Source organism: Hippoglossus stenolepis, chromosome 4, assembly GCF_022539355.2.
Source record: "Hippoglossus stenolepis isolate QCI-W04-F060 chromosome 4, HSTE1.2, whole genome shotgun sequence".
Taxonomy (NCBI): Eukaryota; Metazoa; Chordata; class Actinopteri; order Pleuronectiformes; family Pleuronectidae; genus Hippoglossus; species Hippoglossus stenolepis.
The window spans coordinates 26401327-26424460 of NC_061486.1; the positions used below are offsets into that span (position 1 = coordinate 26401327).

Sequence of the window (23134 nt, forward strand, 5' to 3'; positions counted from 1 at the left end):
AAGGCTATCACTCCATTTTGCCACGCCATGCCATACCCTGTGGACAGCGCTTGATTGGAGCCAATTTCCTCCTACAACAGGACAATGACCCAAAGCACACCTCCAAATTATGCAAGAACTATTTAGGGAAGAAGCAGGCAGCTGGTATGCTGTCTGTAATGGAGTGGCAAGAGTCACCAGATCTCAACCCCATTGAGCTGTTGTGGGAGCAGCTTGACCGTATGGTACGCAAGAAGTGCCCATCAAGCCAATCCAACCTGTGGGAGGTGCTTCAAGAGACGTGGGGTGAAATTTCTACAGATTACCTCAACAAATTAACAGCTAGAATGCCAAAGGTCTGCAATGCTGTAATTGCTGCAAATGGAGCATTCTTTGACGAAAGCAAAGTTTGAAGAACAAAATTAATATTTCAAATAAAAATCATTATTTCTAACCTTGTCAATGTCTTGACTATATTTTCTATTCATTTTGCAACTCATTTGATAAATAAAAGTGTGAGTTTTCATGGAAAACACGAAATTGTCTGGGTGACCCCAAACTTTTGAACGGTAGTGTGTGTATATATATATATATATATATGAATATATATGAGGTTGTTTGTGTAGAGTGAACGAATAGATTATACCATCATAAGATAAAGAGTTTATCAAATATTCAGATCTACTTTATTCAGATGGCTGCTGGACACAAAAGTCATTCAAATCAGTTATTAAGTATCTTTGAATCAGTTTGTAGACTAAGCTTTCATAAACACTTGATATGTGACTAAGCATGTGCATTGTCTTTAGAGATAATCACCTGAAAGAAAATCGTGTCTGTTGGACATTTTGCTCTGATTATACTGGATTGTTAAGTATTTTCCTTTACTCATAGGAGACCTCCAAAATCAGCCCCGTGGAACTACTTACATTTTTCTGATTTATCGATACAGACCAATATTTATTTGAAATAACGAACATTCACTTGCATTATTATTCTATTATTATTATTATTCTGAATGGATAATATAAATTTTGTTTTTTGTTATGGAGTAAAGTTTTTGCCCTGAGTCCTATTAGAATAACAAAACGTCTCTAAACATGTTCGCATGGAAACATAATAAAGATAAGGGATGAGAATATTTCCAGTCGACAGTGCTGGGACGGTTTCACGTGATGGGATTTTGCCGGAATTACCTTGCTACCGGCTTCCGGGAAGATTTTCCGTCCGTCCGGCTCTGCGGACTCAAGGAGAGAAGGTAAAGCCTCGGTCCTGCGCCTTCTTCTTTATTCAAACGCTGCTTTTTACAGGTTCCTGAGAGGTCGCTGTCACTCAGAGGCTCTGCGACGACATGCATCTGTACGTCTAACCATTAATGTGGAGATAAATCTTTCTGGCGTGACTTTGTTCACTGCTTTCTGAGGACTGGGGGCTCCTGCTGTGTTTTCAGGGATTAGCTAGCTAGCTCGCCGCTAGCATCCCATGCTAAGACGACGTGGGTGTTCTTTCTTCGGTTAAGCTAGTTCAGTTAGCAAGTTAACGTTGCGATATGCAGCCAGGCTGAGCTCTTAATACTACGGGTTTAAGCGTTTTACAATAAGTGTGTGTATGTTATATAATGACAAGCGAGATATTGACTGTCGCCTCACAATGTTGTTGTGTTCGCCGGTAGGCGCAATTTATGCTACTAGCAACCCTAGTGCTAGCTAGCTAGCGACGCAGGAGGCTATATAGGTAGCAGTAGGTCAAATCACTGGTTGGGTCGAAGCCGGGTGCTACCCTGATGTCAGCAGCCTGGCAGTAAGTGGCGGAGCTTGTGTTCTCACATTCGTCTGTGTCTTTGTGTAAAGAGATGTGTGTTTAACATGCTCTCTGTTAACTTGATACCTGAACGCATGTGATGGCGATGTAAAGTTGATGCCAGTGATCTGTAACCTTCTGCGCTAGGCGGTAAGTATGGAGATCCTGACAACTCTAGTTACCCGGACAGCTAAGGATATGTGCTGTCATATACAGTTGTTGGTGGTGGTAACCTACACAAATGAATTATGAACTAGTGGATAAAATGATGTCACAGGTTTGATGTTTTTAACCTTAAAGCCGGTTGTTCGTGAATAAACTGCTGAGTTTGGTGCCAGGTCGATGTGCTTCAGGTTTAGCGCTGCTTAGAAAACATGGACTTTCTCATCAGTATCGGTTGTAAAGCAGCATGTAAACGAAAGCTGTCGCAGTGGTGGTGTTGAACTGGGAGAGAAGTCTGGAGGTGGCTGACTCAGTGTGGCTGTTTTCAGGACTCATCTCTGTCACGACACCTGACGGTGCTGCTGTGTTTATACCTGGTTAGCTTTCAACCATAGTTGGTGTGTAGCACATCGAGCTATTGAAAACGAGCGTGCGAGCTAACGACCAGTAGCCACCGCCTCCTTAGCTTGACAGTTATCCAGGTTAGTGTTTCCATTCATTGACGCGGCCGCCTTCACGTGTCTCCACATCGATGACTCTCCGAAACGCCGCTTGCTTGGTATGAGTTGTGTTTTACATGAAATGGGATGTTGTCATGGCTGAGGTGTGGCTGGCATGGAGCCGGCAACTGTGATGTGCGTCGCGCCAATAGCAGGCGTAACCACGTGGTAAATCCAGATTGGGCCTAGGGAAGTTAGCAACACGGCTAATAGCACAACATCCAGCAGCACGTCTCCGCACCCTTTTCCTACGTGTAGGATCTGCTTCTTTATTACAATTCCTTGGAAATAACTGTCCTGGTAGTTCGTCGTGTGCGTGAGTAGACAGGCCGACACGCCCCTGTGTCACAGCAGAAGTGGCACACAGTTTTAGTGGACGAGCCACCGGTGTTATACCAATGGATGCTGGTAGTTGCCCTAAGACATGTACTACTGTAAGATTGTTTGTTTAGAGGGCGGCTGTGCTGGTATGTTCATGTTTCAACCCTGGTGAGGATCACTTCACCCTGCTCGCTGCAGACGGCATGTGGCAGGTGTTGAGGACTGCAGACATGTGACCTTATTGCTGAGAATGCTGCCTCTAAAATGGATGCTATCAAATATGCATGGTTAATGGACAACATAGCTAAAATGGACAGATGTCCATCCCAAGTCTCAGTTTACCACTCAAGCTTTAGCCAGAAGAAGAAATGAATGAAGCATCATAAGACAAAATGCATGATCTGCGAGAAGCAGGCTGTCTCAGTTTGTCTGACATGAGGACACCACTCAGCTTCCTGTCGTGAAAAGTGGAGTCTGGAGTCTGGGTATGCGTGGGTTTTGGCAGTGTTCGTAAAACAGAGGAACATGGGTGGGCAGAACAAGGCTGCACTGGTGTGATGCTGTGTCACTGGTCCTGAACTTTCACAGTCCGTCCATCCCTCGCGCCTTGAAATGTCTGACTGAAGCCACATTTGCTTTTATGTGCTTGTCACTAACACTTTTCAGTTGGAAATGTGATCATTGAAAATCCAGTTTTGTTTTGAGCAGTGCTAGCGGCAGACAGCAGTACTGTAAAGCCTGAGCTTGTTCAGTGTTGTTTAGTCTGTAAGTTGCTATAATTCTGCGATAAAGGAACATTCCTCTATTTTTACACAGGAAGATTCCTGTCACCTTTGGAAAACAATGGTTCAGTATAGTTATAGTTCAAATAACCCTGATGATGTCATCAGGTTTTTCTCACATTGGCCTTGACACTAACACGTTGTAATATAAATCTGCCAAACTGAGTGTGGAGTTTAAAAGGTGTTGACATGTACCAGACAGACTTACCTCACGTGGGGGTTGTTTGGTTGCATCTTTTGGAAATGTGGTATTCAGTGTCTTTGGAGATGAATCTGCACAATGGAGTAAAATTCAAGATATCTTGGTTCCAACTGCTTTGATTTTGACAATTCTCCTGCAGGTCAGTGGAATACTGCAGAAACCTTTTAGCTAGAGTACATAACTATGACTCCCTTCTCTTAAGGCTGGTGAATTTTATATACAGGCTTAAATTGTTCTAAATTTGTTGACCTGCTTGCTAGTGAAGGTTTGAGCAAAAATGCTTTCATGATGTACATAACAGGCTGTTATCTAAATTTGAGCTATAGTTTACAGTTAAAGTGATCCAGTTAAGTTAAGTGAATCTTGCTGCCACTGGGGCTTTTTGTGTCTGTGTTACTACCACAGCCAACAGTGTGGCTCTTTGGCAGGCACAGATTGACATTTCAGCCTGCAGGTCAGGGAGCTATACACAACATAGGAGTTACTGAATGTGTAAGTAAAAAGCCTTTTAGTAAAATCTAAGGAATCATTGTGGTCTTTGTATATTACAGCATTTTTTAAAGTATGTTGAAATCTGCTGCAGACCTTGAACTCACTATTACTTGTGTATTTTTTTCACTTTTGTCACCAGGCTGTAAAGTTTGTTCATTTCTCAGCATCAGTCGTATTGGGAAAAACAGTGAGCACCTCTGAATTTAACAACAAAGTTGCACTGGGTTTGCTGAATATAAATGATGTGTGTGCTGTAGGTGACATGATATCCAACTTCTTTTACAAAATGTTCTCCTGCTGTTCCTTAGCCGGTCATGGGAGTGCATGAAGAGGGTTATGCAACAGTTGAATGAGCATGTTTTAGCAGTGGTGGTCCTGGTGGCTGGATCTGCGTGGTTCTGCATGTCAGACCAGCTCAAATGACTGGACTGTGTGTGATTAGCCGTGGGGTGAGGGGTGCCTTGCATTTGCTCAAATAACTCCCCCTAAAACACAGATTCCTGCAGAAATTCAGTGCTCTGGTGTACCCCTCTTTGCTAGTTCTGCAGGCTGCACTCAGAATATGTACTCACTTTCTCAAATTCTGCAGACCAATTCTGTGTGATGTGTGTGTTAGTGGCGCAATGATTGTTTACGTATCAAGTGTCATTCCTTCAGGTTAAAGCATTTTCCCAAACAACTTAAGCTTTTTGAGTTGTGTGTTTGCCAGTAAGAGTAGTAAAGCCTCGGAGGTAGTGTCGGTTGTTAGTCTTAGACCCTATTTTAGACCTGAGTCTGTTTAGTCAGCATTTCATCTCCCAGCCAGCCCCGCTCAGACTGACAATCTATCTGTCTGTGGATCAGCTTTGAAGCTCCTCTAGAGTTTTTATTTTATTTTAAAAAGTCTTACATCAGTTTTAAACGATAAAGTTACAATTACATGGCAGAGAATTTGCATTTCATTCTCTTACATTGCTGCCATTCCCTAAGCTCCAAGGCTCCAGTGGGGATGAGCCGACCATCAGTGTAACTCAGTGTTTTTGTAAGCCAGAGATTTCATCTGGCTGTATGGAAACCCTCACTCAGTTAAAACTCATTGTCTTTCTGTCTCCTTTTGTTTGTGTGTTGATATAGTCATGGTAACCATGACGATTGTAGCCATTTCTGCAGCGTGATTTCCTCTTCTTTGAAAAAAAGAAAAAACACACTGATTCATCATGACTCAGGCTTTTTACACTGCTGCTTCTCTCTGTGTGGGTGTGTGTGTGCCAGGGAAAAGGGCGTGAGTCAGTGGCAGAGTTATTGTAGGTTTTGGCTATAAATACAAAATGTGTCACTATTACAAGGACCATATAACCTGAGGAAGATGATAACACTGAAACCAGGAAATGGAGACAAAAATGGTGGAAATAGTTTTAAGCATTCTGCATAATGATGGGTTAATTTCATACACGTATGTATTGAAAAGGTGGTGGTCAGAGGGAGGAAAGTTTGCCAGTGGATTCAAAATGACAACAATTTATTCTAGGAGATGTGAACTCAGGTGGAAATTAAATCAGCTTTTATCAGACAAATTCATCATATACACTGGATTGGTATTGGCACAAGTGACCTAAGTAAAAAAAGGTCATGTATTGGCCTGACATGACCCACACTAAACATAGTTTCTTAGCCAGTCATATCATAAATTGTATTGGAGCAAGTCTCTGAACCTGCCAAAGTATAATTTAATAATAATTGAAATTCACTGAAGCTTAAAATATTAGCTTACTGACTGAGTATCTTCACTTTTGGTAACTAATGTGCTGTTTCAGCCTCATGTTACTTTACATAACTAGATCGTCACTTGGTAGAGTGCATACCTAGGCCTGTTCAGTTCCTTTATGAAACCACATTTAAATGAACTAGATTGGATGTTAGTTTGGATTCGCACCAAATTGCACACACTCCTAAATATCCGTCCCCTAAACATAGCACACAGTAAAGTTCGACTAAACACTTTTAGAGTTTCAGGGGTAAACAGCGTTGCCACCAAATCCAATACAATTGCAGTAAATGATGACCATTTCTTCAAACGTAAAATGCAACAGAAAAAAAACCCTAGAATTTCTCCATACTGCTCCCGTGGACTCACCCAAGTGTCCGTAAGCCCCGGCATTCAAATTGGACTTGAAACAAGGTCATTGATTGTGACCATGTATGTAACAGGAAAGCTTTTGTAACTGTCATGCAGTTGATTGTGGACATGGGTTATATTGTAAATGTGATTTGGATTTAATAAGGAAACTTTGACCCTCCCTGCTTTCACCTGCATTTATCTGAACTGTAATGATAAAATGATGTATTTTGTGGATACGTGGACATGCAAAAAATCCAGATTGTTGGTAACTTGCTGTGAAGATGTGTATTCGTAATTCAACTAGAGCTGATTTCCCAGCGCCTTTTAGACTATTAATCCATTATCTATATATCTTATTCTGGGAGGGTTGCGGGGGGAGCTGGAGCCAATACCAGCCGCCATTGGTTGTAAAGTAGGGTACATTCTGGTCTCCAGTGTATTGCACGGCCACCATATAGAAACAAACAACCATTCACAATCACACCTAAGGACAGTCTAGAGTCTTCAATCAACCCAATCCAAAGCTGCATGTCTTTGGACTGTCGGAGAAAGAGAAAATCAGACATGAGGAGACAGAAAACAGAGACCCCGGCCAAGCTGGGATTTGAACTAGGAACATTCTTGCTGTGAGGCAGCTATGTTCAAAGTACAGTATTATGTTAAAATACTGTATAAAACAGTTTATAATTAAGGGACCGATTTTTCTGAAGATTGCGATTTAACAAGCAATTTCTGTTTGTTCATTTCACTTCTGTTTGAAAGTGGTGTTTAATTTTCCCCTTTCAATGCAGATGTTTATTGCAGCCCCATATAATGTCTGCAGCCTGCCCTGCTGATAATTACAATCTATTCTGAACAGACACTTTGTAGTTCTAATGGATCTTTCTGGTTATTAGAATAGAACTGAAAAGTATATGGCGTCCATGAATAGAACTAATTTCTGTTTTTACACGGAAACCCTTTAGGCTAAATTGACAATTATAACGTGAACTACAGGTTTTCACTTAGTGAAATATTATCCAGAGCAGGAACTTAACTGAACAAGTTACTTGCTGTTTTTGTGCTGCGGTTTAATACTCCTCCTGTTTTACCCTGTGAATTAATTATTAAACAGGTTAGACAGACTACATTACAAAAGACTAGAGCCTGACTGATTTTTAGTGACCATTTCCCATACAGATCTTAGTGAGTAAAAAATTTGCAATCTGATATATCGGCTGATATGACAAAGAAATTTGACAGAGGCTTCATATGTTACAGATTAATCATAAACTTGAGGAAAATCAAAAGAAAACATAAATGCACCCAAAATGTTACTGTAGATCCTGTATTAAGAAAATAAACATTTTTAAAAGTAAACATAAAGCGACATCTTCTGCATTGTATGTTCTGTAAAATACAAGTATTAATATTGACTCATATTAGCAAACACAAACAGATACCAATATGAAAGGCTCATATAAGCCAATATTATCGTTCAACCAAGATCTTGCAACAATGCAACAAGTGAGGGAACCGTCACCACAGCAGTTTACATTTGGTAATAATTTGCAATAAAATTGATTGCACATGTAATTTCCACTTAAGAACAAGTGATTGAACAAGGTTCTAAAAGAACGCCAAAAAGAACACAAGTTTTTCCCGTCTTGTGTCTAAGCAGTGGTTAGAGTCATAATGCCAATCTCTTCAAAAACACACATTTCACATAATGTTGCCATGAAAAACCAATGGGTACGTGCTGTGGAAACTGATGCCTGTTGAGACAGTGTAAACAACATTGTAGGAAGTCAACCTCTTCACGCGTTGGTCCAAGAAGAAAGCCACTGCTCACAAAACTGCATGATTTTATACAACTTTAGAGGTGTGTTGATATAGGGCTTCAGAATGTGCAGGAGACAGGACATTTAAAGATCACACTATAAATCTTCCGAAACACACACCCAATGCCATAACTTGGCCAACTATGTCTCTTGACTTGAAATAATAGAATATCTTTAGAGAAGGTAGATTAACAAAACCCCTACAACAAAGAAGAGTAGCAGAAGATATCACCACAGATTTGTTGAAGACCGGTATGATACATTCCCAGGGCTGCAGGAGGATCAAATCTCTCTGACCAATATACAAAATGAATATAATGAAAGAATGAAATCTCAGTAATTAATGGTCTACAGACTTATGTCGCAGTTGGTTCTTAAATATAGACCCTTTCATTATAGTAAATTAGTAAAGCATTTCTGTTTTTTCAAACTTAAGGTTTCCTCTTTGGTTTTGGCGACTTGGATCATCAGAAACATTTATTTATACAATATTACATCTGTGTCTGTTTGATATGCTGCACAGTAACCCCTCAAGTAAAAACAATGGGTATAGCTGTAGATGCTGTGAAGTTAAACTGAAATGTGCTATTATATGTTCTCTGGTAACAAGATTTCCCCTTCTGTCTTCCTCGTAGGACAAACTGTTCCTCAGTGTAACCAGACTTGGGACCTTAAAGGATTCTTAACTGTAAGTACAGTATATAAGCTGTGACTACTAACACGAAATATCAGCTTTGGATTTACCCCTCTATTTAAGGGGGAGGAAGTAAACCTTTGCCTTTTCTCTTAAATGAAAATGTCCCATATTCTACTCAAACCTTCCTGCTATACTTTGTACTACGTTGTTGCCCATGTCGCAGGGGTGCTGAATGTGACAACAACTTCGGAAGTTGTCATTTTCATAACCTAAGACCCATTCTCTCTTTCTGCAGATTTGTACACAGGTCCACATCCGCCTCCCCATGCAGAACTCCATGAAATGAATAAAGCACCACAACCTATAACGGGACCCCCCTCCATCCCCCACCCGGCCCCCTCCCCTGGCCTGTCACAGGTAATGATCCATGCTACTTCACTATCTGCACTAGCTCCTGAAGGGCGTGTTGCTCTGTCCCACTTTGTTTCTCACAGGGGAAAAAAAGGGCTCTCGTAACACATAATGAAAAACAGATCACACAACAATGCACTTTCTCTGGTAGGGAAGGGTTACAGCAGCCACAAGAGGATTTTCCACTATGTCTCAGACAGTGCCTTAACGCAGTCTTTGTACTTAACAGTCAGAAGTAACGGCGTGAGCTGGCAATGTAGCTTGTGCTACAAGGAAGCGAATGGTTGACACCTGGGTCTGTGTGGTTCTTTAAAGTAAGAGGGCAAGAATACAATCAATTCGGAAGGTTTTACCCCCTCCTACTCAAGGTAGTTTTTTCCAAATAACTCAATTCTCAATTCCTTTGTCTGCTCACCATCAATCTCGTAGCCCATCGTCGGATGTTGAATTAGCATCTGCGGGCAATGGCCAATATTTTGGGGCTTCTGGTGAAGACATCATCGCAAGACTCAGTTTACAGTCCAAGTTTATTTTCACACAAATCCAATTTTTTACCGACACAAAGAGCGATACGTTTTATTGGTGTTTTAGGTCCAGACGGCATTTTGGCTAATATCTATTAACGGCTATCTGCACATGAATGCAGATAAATTTAAAAGTTGATAGTCAATGCCTTTAAGTCAATGTGTTCCATGTCTTTTGCTCTCCACACAGACTGTTTACTTGAGGGCAACCAAAGCCTGCTCAAACATAATTGCTCAAACTGGAAACCAGCTCCAAAATCTTGTCCCTCATCTGCAGATTCTGTAAATGCACATGCAGAATGTATTTATAGAGATTAGCTCACCATTAAATTGAAAATACAAAAGATGCTGGTATCATGAGAAAAAAAACTGAACAATAACCTGAGCACAAATATTGGCCTCACTACCTGTGCACTTGTTGACCACTTTTCATCCCACTTGCTCCCTGTCCCTCCTGCATCCCATTCTTCTGCTGTTGATATCACTTCCTGTCTCTTGCAGCCCCCTTCTGTTGTGTTTGCCTCCCCGCCGCCTCCACAAATGAACCCAACACCACAGACCCGACAGGTAGGCCTGCCCACTGCTCACCCAACCCTGCAGCACACAGTGGTGGATTTAGGTCCATTCCTGAAAAATAATTACTAATTCTATTACATATCTAAAATGGAGTATATGGGTCATATTTAGGGAAAAAAAGCTGATTTTTGGACCACTACCAAAATTTTCCTCCACAAAGCAGGAATGTTCCGTGTGGTTCTTTCTTCAGAATAGACCGTTTCTTTCACAACCATTTCAAAGTCTGGATACTTTAGATAATGTGGTGCTGATGAGCCAAAAGTATTTCAATAATTTGTGAAACCTACACTAAAGTATAACTAAAAAAAGATGCTCCAAATTCCTAATTTTAACACACTATAAAGTGACACGTAGCCTAAAATTACTACTTTATTCTTAAGTTACCTTAAGACTTCTTTTGTAATACTACGACTTTATCTTTGTAAATCTACGTTTCTCTCATAATCTCCCCCCCCCCTTTAAGTGGGCCTAATACTCCGCCCTACATATCAGAGACAGTAGTTATCAAGTTATTAAAACAGTCAGTCAAACTGCACCTTTTGCAGTAACTTCCACACAAGTGACTGAGTTACTGCAGGGCTCCAGAGTTTGACCATTTTGGTCACACATTCGATACTAACCTAATCAGTCAAACTTTAAACCTTAATACAAATCTAATCTAAATCGTAACCATCACATACTGTTAACTCAGCTGGTAACATATATTCTGTGTCAAATGTTTCATATTTATTCAAGAGCTATTTTTGTTAACGGAGCCAGAGAGTCCATTTTATGTATGGTTTTGGTTGTGTGTGGTAATTTTTTTTATTTATTTAGGATATTTTAATCTTTTTAATTCTAATTCAAATGTCGGACTGAATATTCTTTAGAATTAAGATCATTGCTCTTTGAAAGGATGCACTTGCATGATTATTCTATAATATTATCATTATACCAGTGGTTTAAAAGGGTTTCACAATAATGATGGTGTTATATAATTTTTCGCAATAATTTGTGGTACAAAATAGCGTCCAACAAAATGTGTTATTGTGACAGACTCACCTTAATATTTTTGATGATGCATTAAGTTAGAGGTTTCCTTATTCAGATTACAGCTTTAGTTCTCTGAGGATTTCTTTCATATCCAGGCAAACTTGGTATTGTACAATAACATATCCTTAACTGATTCGATATTGAATCAGACTGAAATCCAATCAAGACCTTGTGAATCAGACTTGATTTGGGGAATTAGTGGCACTACCCAGCCCTAGTTAGACATTATCAATATATATATATGGGAACTGTCAAGTAGGTGAATTATTGCAGTGCCAAGCGGTGGACATTTGTTGGTGCCCCTAAATTACAGTATGTGCTAGTGCACCTAAATTAAATAGTTAGGCGCACCCGTTCAACCACCGTACTGTCTGAGTTGCGTTCACATTGTATATCTAAGTTTAGTTTTCTGTAATTCCTGGCCCTCACTTCTGTCAGAGAAATCACAGACAAACTACTCCAGATATAAAGCCTGGATAGAAAGTATCAAGGTCTTTTGTGTGCAAGTTTAGCATTACTTCTGCTCCCTGTCGCCATCTGAAATCCTCTCAGTAGAAAACACAGTGTAGAGTCTTTTGAACATATGTGTAAATTCCTCAGAACGTTTGCATATTTGCTTGCTTCTCACCAGTCCTGCACCATTTTAGCTGTCAGTATCAGCCTGCCCTTTATACGCCTCACAAATTCTAACATCGTAGTGTGCTACATGCTCGCACCGGCCTTCTCTACATGGTTTAAACTCCTTTCTCACTTTTACTCCTTGATGCTGGAGGAAATGCAAGTGGCTCCAACTGCATTTGTTGTAATTCGTTTTTTAGTTTTTATTGTTGTATTTCAAGTCAGTCCTGCTGTATTGATCATGTTAAATGTGTTTTTACCAATTGTTTAAATAAGATGGTTATATTGTAAATGAATTGTGAATGAATAGCAAATACTAGGTGACCACAACAACTAAAAGAAGAAAAAAAAATTCTACAGAAAGTGGGCACACCCCTCTGCTATAATGGTCAGGAAACTGTCGTTGATCTTGTGCTTTTTCTAACCTCTGCTCTGTCTGCCTCTCCTCCTCCTCTAGTTTGCCCCAGGGCCCCGACCTTTACACCAACAGGTACTAACAGCACAAGTGACTAATATGACAGGGATTGGATAGATGGGGTCTCTTTTCTTTGAATGAAAAGACTTACAGTTTCCAAATAGAGATGTTCCAATACTGATTCTCATACCTGGATTTGATTCTAATTGTGCCACCCTTCAAAACTGAAGTCTTGCATACACGTCACCATTTTACATTTCACACAAGACATTTCTGAATCTGATATCGATATCTAAACATCTGTAGTTCCATGGTGTGATTTGACTAAAGAACTTGACAAAATCAAACTCCAAGATATTTTTGATAAACATACCTTGGTGTTACTGATTTCATGAAGTTTTCCAGGTAACCTTTGTTGTTTTTAGGAAATATTTGTACATAAATTTATTGTAAATTTACAACAGTAATGTTTACTTCCCAACCACATAAGAATCTGAATTCAGATCAATAAAAAAGGAAATAATTTATTTCATTAAATGATGTACCGAACATTTTGATAAACCCCAAGAATATACAATAGCTTGATAAAAAATAATTTTAGTTGCCATTATAATTTAAGATTTCACCTTCCGTACATGTGGGAATTTAAGCATTAGATTTAGACCACGACCAAGTTATGAGCCAGCTGTTTATATTGGCATATTATCAATATTTGATAATAATATTTGTAATATTTACAGGTAAGAACCTTTTTTCCAGAACATAAAGTGGTATAATAAGCTTGTGGTAATGATGGACAATATTGAACAGTGCGCAGATAATTTTTTTAATAAGACAGCAGAGGCTTTTTTTTTTACACTGTCACGTATTATGTTGGAAAGGATCTTCAGTTAACTAAAATTAAGCTTTAATAGTTGGGATGTCTTAACTGTATTTTTGGTGTTAAGCTCTTTCTTGATTTGTTAGAAGCTCTGTTTTAAAACAGTGGACACATACAAAATATTAAACAGTGAGACCATTCCAGTCTTCAAGATATATGCTGACATTATCATGTCAAAATTAAAAAGAATCCTGTAATGTCCTTTGGGCCATTGACTTTGATTTGTTTTTATTTGATATCTTGAACTTAACCTGCTCCAGGTCAGGTAGGCGGTTCAGGATTAGTCACCATGGTGATTTACCTTGATGGGAAGTGAACCAGCCTCATTGGACGGAAAAATCTAAGCTATACACACTGCAAATCCTGCCTTGTAGTACAGGCCCCCTCATTTTTCCTCTGCTATGTCAACCGTCATGTTGGTCATCCCATTTGTTTGCTAAATTAGCTAGCCAGCTGATGTAATTTCAAGACAAGTAGACCTAGTTTATGATGAGTAAATGTTCTGCCTATTGTCTGCATGCTGCTTGTTAATTCACTGCTTGGCTCAGAATGGATGGTTCCTGGGCTTTCTCTAACTGATGGTGGTTTTCTTTCTCTCACTCCTTCTCTTCCCACCCTCCTGTTGCCTCCATATGATGTGTGTCTGTGTGTGATCTGTGTTTGTGCTGCTGAAGGGAAGCTTCAGGTCGCTACAGGTAACTCATCCTTTTTCTTCCAGTTTTTCCTTCAGTCTTTCCCCCCTCATCCTCATGAGGAGGGAATATGTGTGTGACTAATATTTGGCAGCTTTGTTCTTTGTTGGCTTGGTGTCATTTCGCTGGCTACGGCAGTTAGCTCCCAGGCGAGCAGCAGAATGTCAATGAGGAGGCTCTGAATGAACCTGCATTAGCTGCTTTATCTCTCCAGGCAGGCAGGGCCAATATGTTTCCAGTTGGAGTGTAGCCACAGATTCATGGGCAAACTTTGAGCCTTGCTGTTATGTTGGACAAGCCACCTCCACTTGGTCCAATAGATTAAATCAGATCAGGGTACTGGGGGTATGTTTTATGTCAGAGGTTTCAGAAAGATAACTAATAATTCCCTCGTTACTTTGTCTCTTTTCTACCTAATTCATCCCATTAATCTTCCAACATTTTCCATTCATCCTGTTCCCCTCTTGCTTGTCTTTCCCACTAACATCTACATTTGTTCTATGTCCTCTCAATATCAATCTCCATCCTCACCTTTCCCTTACTATTTATTCTCACCTCCCTGCTGTTTAGCCCTACTACACCAACAGGGCCAGCTTGCCTCCTGGTAGTGGGCCGCGAGGTGTCCCTCCCAGCAATGCCCCTCGACCCGTGGCGCCCACCCATGTCTACCAGCCAGGCCCTGGCTCCCAAATGATGATGATCCCTGGGCAACAGTTGCCCTTCCCCAACTCGCCTCAGGGACCCGCCTACTTCATACCGGGACAGGTAGGGGGCACAAACTGGGTTGTTTTCAGCTAGTGACACTGCCAGATTGTCCTTGTGCACAAACCAGATGGTGTAAATAATTGAGCAGACATGGCACACCACATTTACACACATAACTTTCCAAGTTGATGAAAAGAGAAAAAAAATATTTTCCTTTTTATGCCTGTGTAAATATTAAGCTTTTGTTATCCACCCATTGTTGTAATAAATGTTCTATACATTACAGACACAAGGTATTAAGTCCTGCACAGGTCTGTTTTTGTACTGGAGCCGTTACCCGCATTTATCTCTAAGTCCAATACAGATCCGCTGGGACTCGTTAATATAAAACACGCGACCTGACCCATAACCCGGGATGAAACACACATGCAACATACACACCAACTAAATACGCACTCACATAAACTAGGTTATGTCCTCCTTGTCCTCCTGTTCTGGTGGCCGAGTTGTGTTCTTGTTAAAGTATCTGCAATGTCACAGCAACTGTGCTGCCTCCGTAACAACGTGCCAAGCTTATACATTGTGGCACTTTTTACAAGCAGTAAAGCCACTAAGCAAACTACACAGTTACTTACCTTGAGATTTTACAGTGAAGAGAGGGGGACTTATCTTGTTGTGTACAAGTCTGAGTCACACTTTTATACGTTTTTATCACTGTGGTATGATTTTGTCTTGTTCCTCTCTTTCTGTCTTATCTTCCATGTTCCCTTCTGTTTGTTTCCTTAGTACCGGTCAGCTACCTACGTGGCCACACCCCAGCAATACCCAGTCCCAGCAGGCACCCCAGGCTTCTACCCAGGCACCAGCCCAGCTGAATATGGTACTTATGGTAAGAGGCTCTACCTGGGGCCTCACCTGAGCCACTCACACACACAGAGAGACACTTAACAGGGGTTTTTAAATTGACACAGGCCCCTTTTATACACAGATCCCGCTACAGTGATGTTAACAATACCCCTTGTGTTTACACTGAACCAATCAAAGCCACCATACTGCTGCCCCAGTATCTCGACTGCCCCCAATGCGGTGTCGGAATCAGAGGCATCAGAACACTGTTACCTGTTACTACCAGCAACCACAGGTCCAACATCTTCCAAAGTTGATCAGTTAAGGAAGCAAAAAAAATGTACACTGACATGTACCATGTCCGCAACATTAAATTTCTAACACTCCTTAATGTAATGTTAAGAATTATTTTACAGAAGGCAGGCAGCATGGCACGCTTACAAAGATAACCTCATGAAAAATCCTCCCCTGTGGTAACTGATGACTCACATATTGCTGTTACCGAGGTAGTTGTTTTCAAAAGGTTTTCCACTTATCATTTCATGTTTTATCTTTCGTCCTCGTGATTTAGTTTCTTTGTGATGTTCTTAGATGCTTTGGCAATCTGGGCTTTTTCCATTTGCTGCCCTGGTCACCGAGTCTTTTCATATCAATGTTTACAAAAAGAAGTGGTCTGCCTTTAATAAATCACTTCTAATGATGTTGCTATTAATTATTGTTGTCCTAATCTCAAAGGCCAAAATGACTCCGCTGTGTTCCTTACATCTTCTTGCTTCGTGGAAGCTCAATGTATCTACTGAGAATCTGTAGCAGAATGTTTAATGTCTGGAGGGGTGTTCCTCAGAACCAAAGAGCAACGACATCTGTCAGTTGTACAATGACATTCACAATCGCACACAGAGAAATCAGCAGAGATGACTCTGTCAGCTAACATATGACCATAATGAAATGCAGTTATAAGACAAGCTGTTGTCTTGGTGACGTGTTGAAAGTGGAACATGGAAAAAGTTGCTGTCTGTCATAGTCAGAGCAGCTTGAGTGAAACAGGTACACCAGAAAAATATATTAAAGCATGAATGTCAGTGTACATAACATCTGTATTTAGCATTTCAGATTCTTGTGTCTATAATGCACATAAAAAGCGGCTGTCAATAGTAATTAATACATATTAATGTATCTCTGGTTTTTAAACTCTTTATATATTACCAGCATATTCTGTTTTCATAAACATTCATAACTTCACATCTACAAAATGCAGTAGCACTGCAGACATGTTTCCTTCTGATCCCTTGGGTTGTCGCACCCTCTAGAGGCGGCTGAGTGTCAGTACACCACAAGAACTGACAATGCCCGAGCAAACTTGCTGACCCCCCCACTCACCAGCAGGCATCTAAACTATGTGTTGTCTTTGTTTAAACTGTAGCTCATCAGCAATCGAACGTGCAGGCCTGAATAAAGGACTGTAAAAACACAATTCTTCCTATTAGGCTTTTCATGCCCATGCTCTTTGCACCTCACCATGCAGTACACACACCCTGTGATGTGCATGGTGCTCGAACAATACCTCTGCACACTCTGCACTCGCGTATGCAAAGCTGCTAAGGGAAATGTGATTTTCCCACAGAGCTGTAACACGCTTGTATGAAGCAGAAAATGTGCCAGTGAAAATCAGTGTTTAAAGCAGCTAAATTAAGCCAAGATCAGTCTATAAGGTTTTTCAAATAACCTATTCTCTTGAAGGGGTTTATGTGTTGGAAACAATCACAATGTAACTGCATGTTAGATTTCATTCGGGCTGCATTGAGAAGCAGGTCTAGCCAATCATTTGGTCTGAGCTCATCTTAGATTTTACCTTTATTTAACTTAAACAAATTTCTCAAAGTTGGTGTAAAAATGTTACCTGATTTTTGCATCCATTTGATCTGTTGCATGAAATCACCATTTTCAGTTTCCTCCTGCACTTAGTGAATGGATATGTCAACAACTCAACTCTATTTGCGATATATATTTTCACTGATCCTGTATTCTGAATATTATATTGATGTTAATGAACCCCATGTTAAATGATGTATTAAACTGTGAGCATGTTAAGGCATGCTAGTTTTAAAAGACTGAATGCATTTGAAAATATAATCCGATAATAGACATGAGAACACTGAAGCCTGTAGCAGTCAACACTTTCTATTGTTGATATTCTCAAGGTAGCTGTTCAGTGATCATTAGATTAAGCATTATTCTTATTTGGCCAAACAATTGAAAATACATATCTGCTGTAGACTTAAGTTGAAAGTGGAAACACTAAATTGCAAATACATCCTGGTCCGGTCAAGGCAGATGGATGCCCACATTGAGTCGGGTTCTGCTAGAGGTTTCTTCCAGTCAATGAGGGAGTTTTTCCTCTACACAGTCACCAAAGTGCTTGCACGCTGTGGGAACCTTTGGGTTTCTCTATAAGTTTAAAGTCTTGACCTTCTATGTAAAATGCCTTGAGATAATGTATATTATAATTTGGCTCTATTTTCAAAACGATTGAAAATTGAGAGGTAGGGTGTCATTTACATTTATTTCTCAGAATAGTTAACGTATCTTGATTGAAAAAAATCTGACATTTATGGAACTGATGATCAAGAGTGTGTGCTGTTTGGTGTAGCCACTCAGTGGGACATTTCTTTGTATTTATTGTTTGTGTACTAAGTCTGTCTACTTAAATAAGAAAGAAACAAAAAAATATAGTATCAGACAGTCGAAGATCTGAAATAGCTGTTTGGCTGTCTATGGTGTTTATTTGTATGACTGTCTCATATGTTTGTGTTGGACAGTGTCACATTGCTAGTTCTGCAAGTCACATGTCACGACATCAGGTTGGCATATGACCCTGAATACGTGGTCATGTGACAGTGAGACATTGCTCTCAAACTCTAGTCTCTGATCTACTGTTTGCTTTGTAAACATACACTGGATATAGTGTAGGGCCAAGACAGTGGTACAGATATATTGTTTCTGAGCAGGAATAGTTATTTTCTTTCAGCACCATCATAAAACTTTGGTAAGGGGATAGTAACAGTCCCAGAATATCATTCTTTGATCCCCCACGCCCCAGCACTTTTAATTGGTGCCATCTCTTTGACCAATGATTCCTTTAATAGCCATCAGGTAAAGACACACACTCAAACATAGTGCTGCTGACGGAATATCTATTTTTAAGACTCCCTCCCCCAAAGTTGAGTGATCTGCTGAAGTAATCCTGCACACATACACACGACCCAGCCCTTGTTGTAGTAAACAATCCCGTGTATACCAGCATGGATCACATCAGTTGTCTGTTGTGATAAGATAGGGGCAGCCCTCAGCCGAATTAGAGCCACTCTGATTCGCACAACTGTACAGTTTTGTTTGCCTGCCAGTGCACTGTGGAGGGGGAAATGAAGGAAGGGAGGGAGGAAGGTAAAAAAAAAAAAAGTGGAAGGTCAGAGGGAGGAGCAAAATGGAGACACGCTGGAAGAGGGAGGGCTGAGCATTAAAAGAAGTCATTCTGAGAGGGCACCTGTAGAGAGGACAGGAAAAAGCCAGAGAGGGGGGTTTGAAGAGAAAACCCCTCTCCATTTTCTGGTTAAACGCAGATCTGCTTTCAGCAGGCATTCAACATGGGGAATCGTGGGTCTCAAGAGCAGCAGGATTCTGAGGGTAGGTGTCGTCTAGATAGTGTGTCTCTTTGCAGTCCGCCCCTCTCTCATTGCTCTCTCGACCTCCTGCACTTTGTGAGTCATATCTCAAGCCTCTTATTTACAGTATTGGGACACTGTCCAAGAAAAGTCTCATTCTGCCTTCTGGCTTTCTGCTTCCCAGCATGTTCCCCTTCAGCCCCTCGCTGTCCTTCTCTCTCCGTCTGTCTTCCCTCCCTTTCCCTCTTGCACGCTTGCTCTCTTCCCCCAGCCGGTGTGGGTTTTTGACTATATTTAGGCCGAGCTGCTCCTGGTCAACAATGCAGACTCAGTAATGTGAGTTAGACTGAAATGCATGCAGAGGGGGAGAGGGGCCGAGCAGGAGCTAGCCACTGCCAGGCTGAAAGAGAGGCCTTCTCAATCAGAGGATTTCATTATCCCAGTCCTTTGAAAGTGGGCAACAACTGAGCTGGACTGTAGCTGGGGTCAGGTACAAGGCCAGGTAATATCACTGAGCTCTTGGATGTCTTGTTGACGTTATTGACAGGGTGGGCTAATCGAAGTTCTTTGAGCTGTTGATTTGTTACTCTTTTCAGGAGCTGTTTTCAAGGTGTCTTGATTTAATTTATGAATTTTATATGATATCTATATCCTTAAGAAATAAGAGAAACCAATGCACAGAGGGAGAGGTTGCTTGGTCATGGCCTGAAGGCCTATACCTGTGCTGATCTCCAGATGCCATGTCGACCGTGCTGTCAGATTCAACATGAAGGGGAATTCTGAGCTTACGCAAGAGCATACAGAGTCGACGGAAAGACACAATTTAAAATAATATGTTTATTTGTTTTCAGTGACTTGTTTCATAAATCAACATTTCATGTAAATATGCCAAGAACTTGGTGTTCCCAGGATCTGAAATGACATGATTGTTAATTATTGTCAGTAATATCATAACAAATATTCAGAAAAACGGAATATTTTTAGGCAGTATAAATATGTCGCATTAAGCTCACAGATTTGCTCAAGTAACGTGAGGCAAAAAATTCTACATGAATTTGAATACAGTGGAAGAGCTATTCAGCAGGTACTGTCTGGTACCCTCTGAGTGCAAGGCCTTGCTTTACTGAAACAGTTTGGATGTATGAGCGTATAAAAGTAAAGAACACACTGGTTTACACAAACATTTGACCTGGTATTAAATACCATCATTTATCCTGAGGGTGTCCTTGTATGGTTTTAATGATTATTGTTTATTCTTTTACAGTCTCTAAACTCATTTATATATTTATTTTTTTTCACTTGTTTTCACTCATGAATCATAACTAAATCCCTTAAGATAAAAGTGAAATGTTGCTGTGATACGTTTAAACATTGTTTATTTTTATAATCTAGGAATGGAAGTGTAATTACAGTGTCATTACACAGATTGTAAACGGTTCATTATTACTTCATCAGATATATGCATTAAATGTTAATATAAGCCCAACACATCCTCAACTGGTGCTGAAAAGACATAAGTACCTACTAAAACAATTACCTCAGTGTAATGGCATTATAACATTGTACTGGACATAAAACAGCAGCTGTTATGCTGTAAAATCACATTTCACATTTTAGATGCAGCAGAACTTGACTTTCAGAACATTATCGATGTTGGCTGCCATTGTGTAAATACAGCTCATGTATTGTCTTGTGTGTTTATGTCGTGTAGGATTAAATCAGAATGTGTTGGTTGACGTTGTTCTCTCTGTCTGATCCGCAGCAGGGGCCTACTACCCCGCCCAGCCACAGTTCACCCCCTCGGTGCAGGCGGCACCGGTTATTATGAACCCTGCCCCTCAACAGCAGCAACCACCACCTCAGCCTCCACAACACATCCCCACGAAACGGGAACGCAAACCGGTACAGTTGCTATTCCATAACACAAAATATGTTACATAACTTACTTGTAGTCTTGATGAACACATTTGCTGTTTAGGGTTTCCATATTATCCTCTTTTGTCTCATAGTCTCCTCATGATTCCAAGCAATAACCTTTTATTAGCAGAATGAACCATTAACCTGGAACAGGCTTCTTAGAATGTTAAACATGGTTGAAATGTGAATAACTGAGTAGCACAGACCTTAAAGAACAGTTTGTTTAAAATGGAAAATGTTATCAGCTCTATTTGAACAGCATGTGTGTATCAGAGGTCAGGTACTTAAACTCTCACTAGTCCTTTTTAAATATTTCCATGTGAAGACAGCATATGTGTTTTCAACCCATGAGAAAATCCCATCCCCAAACAGCTACTTTGAGATAGACTCAAGTTCTTAGGATAAATTTTGACTTCCTCCCGATTTCCTCTATTTTTGATTCTTTGGGGCATTAAAATGTTTCAGATCAACCAACTTATTTTAACATTATTTTGACATCATGATTAAACACTACTTCCGCTTTTAAAGATATAATATGTAACAATTATACTATGACTAAAGATGATTAGACATATGTTTATTTTTTTGTACTTGCGCTATCCAAAATGTTTCTAACAATTTTCAAACCCAGAGAAATCCCCAATTTTTTCAAGGTAACAGGACGTTTCATTTTGGTTGCCTTTTTAATTACATCATATCCTCTTTACCGATAGCTTTGCCTGTCTCGGCTGTAACCTCTTGGGCATATGACGAAAGAAAAACCCACAGTTGGCCAGTTAGACAGCCGGCTGTTTACTCTGTCCACTGTTTGCACTGGACACTCATAATGGATCACGATTAGTCATTGCTGTTTGCTGCGTAATGTAAATAAAACTCAGTAACATGACTTGCTCGTGTCAGGTAGATTTTCATTGGCAATGGTGGTAAAGACAACAACTCACATTATCCCACGCTGCCTCACTATGTCATCAAACGAGATCATTTGTTAATGTTTACAGAGAGAACCCTAGAGGCCGAAGTTTGAATTGCATGTTTAAATTATCATTCCATTTATTGAAGGTAAAGAGTGAAGAAGTAATTGCCCCCAAAACCTAATAAATGGTTCTGTCGCTGTCGGCGGCCCCAACTGCATTCAAATGTTTGCTATAACTTGCGACAAGTCTTTAATATCACTAGAGGAATTTTTGGTCATGTTTCTTTGTAGAATTGTTTTAATTAAACCACATCAGAGGGTTTTCAAGCATTAATTCCCAGTTGAAGGTCTTGGCCACGGCATCTCCACTGGATTTAAATCACAACTTTGACTAGGCCACTCCAAAACCTTAATTTTATATCTTTTGAGCCATGCAGAGGTGGAATGCCTGTATGCTCTGGATCATTGTCCTGCTGCAAAACCCAACTGCACTTGAGGTTTAGGCCACAAACTGATAGGTGGATACTCTCCTTCAGGATTTTCTGGTAAAAGAGCAGAAGTCGTGGTTCCTTCAATGATGGCCTGGATTGTCCAGGAACTGAAGCAGCAAAGCAGCCCCAGACATTCACACCACTACCACCTACCAGGGTGTTTAACTGTTGGTACGATGCTCTTACTGTGGAATGCTGTTAGCTTTTTCGCTAGCTTTCCGTAGCTGGACCCATGTCCTTTTAAAAAAGGACGACTTTTTACTCCTCCACAGAAGATTATTTTAACGGTCTAATGGGACATCAAGCTGTTTTTTGGCGAAAGTGAAACAAACCTTTTTGTTCTCTTTGGTCAGCAGTGGTTTGCAGCTTGCAATATATATTACGTTTTCGCTTATTGTCTTCCTCTTTATGAAATTGAGAAACCTGACCTTAACTGTGTCAAGTAAGGCCGGCAGTTCTTTAGATGTTTGTCTGGATTCTTTCGTGATCTTTTGCTCCGATGATTCGTTGAAGTGCTTTTGCAGGACTTTTGGTCAGCCAGCCACTCCAGGGAAGGTTCACCACAAATTCAACTTTTCTTAATTTGACCCTTCTGTTTTGGAATGGCTGTTTGCTTGGCCTGTGTTAATGCTCTGGAGCTACTTCAGATTATTCCATGT

At 40.4% G+C, this 23134-nt stretch overlaps 1 protein-coding gene across 1 annotated transcript in view; it reads left to right on the forward strand.

The window, feature by feature from the left end:
• Nucleotides 1-1195: 1195 nt before the first annotated feature.
• The window catches only part of LOC118105663 (eukaryotic translation initiation factor 4 gamma 1), a 42818-nt gene continuing 20879 nt past the window's right edge, over nucleotides 1196-23134 (forward strand). The window contains exons 1-9 of the mRNA XM_047339714.1: nucleotides 1196-1237; nucleotides 8792-8844; nucleotides 9089-9210; nucleotides 10230-10295; nucleotides 12412-12444; nucleotides 13924-13944; nucleotides 14512-14706; nucleotides 15433-15535; nucleotides 20917-21056. Of these exons, the coding sequence (XP_047195670.1) occupies nucleotides 9136-9210; nucleotides 10230-10295; nucleotides 12412-12444; nucleotides 13924-13944; nucleotides 14512-14706; nucleotides 15433-15535; nucleotides 20917-21056 (633 nt within the window). The 5' untranslated portion in view covers nucleotides 1196-1237; nucleotides 8792-8844; nucleotides 9089-9135. The remainder of the gene's footprint in view (nucleotides 1238-8791; nucleotides 8845-9088; nucleotides 9211-10229; nucleotides 10296-12411; nucleotides 12445-13923; nucleotides 13945-14511; nucleotides 14707-15432; nucleotides 15536-20916; nucleotides 21057-23134) is intronic.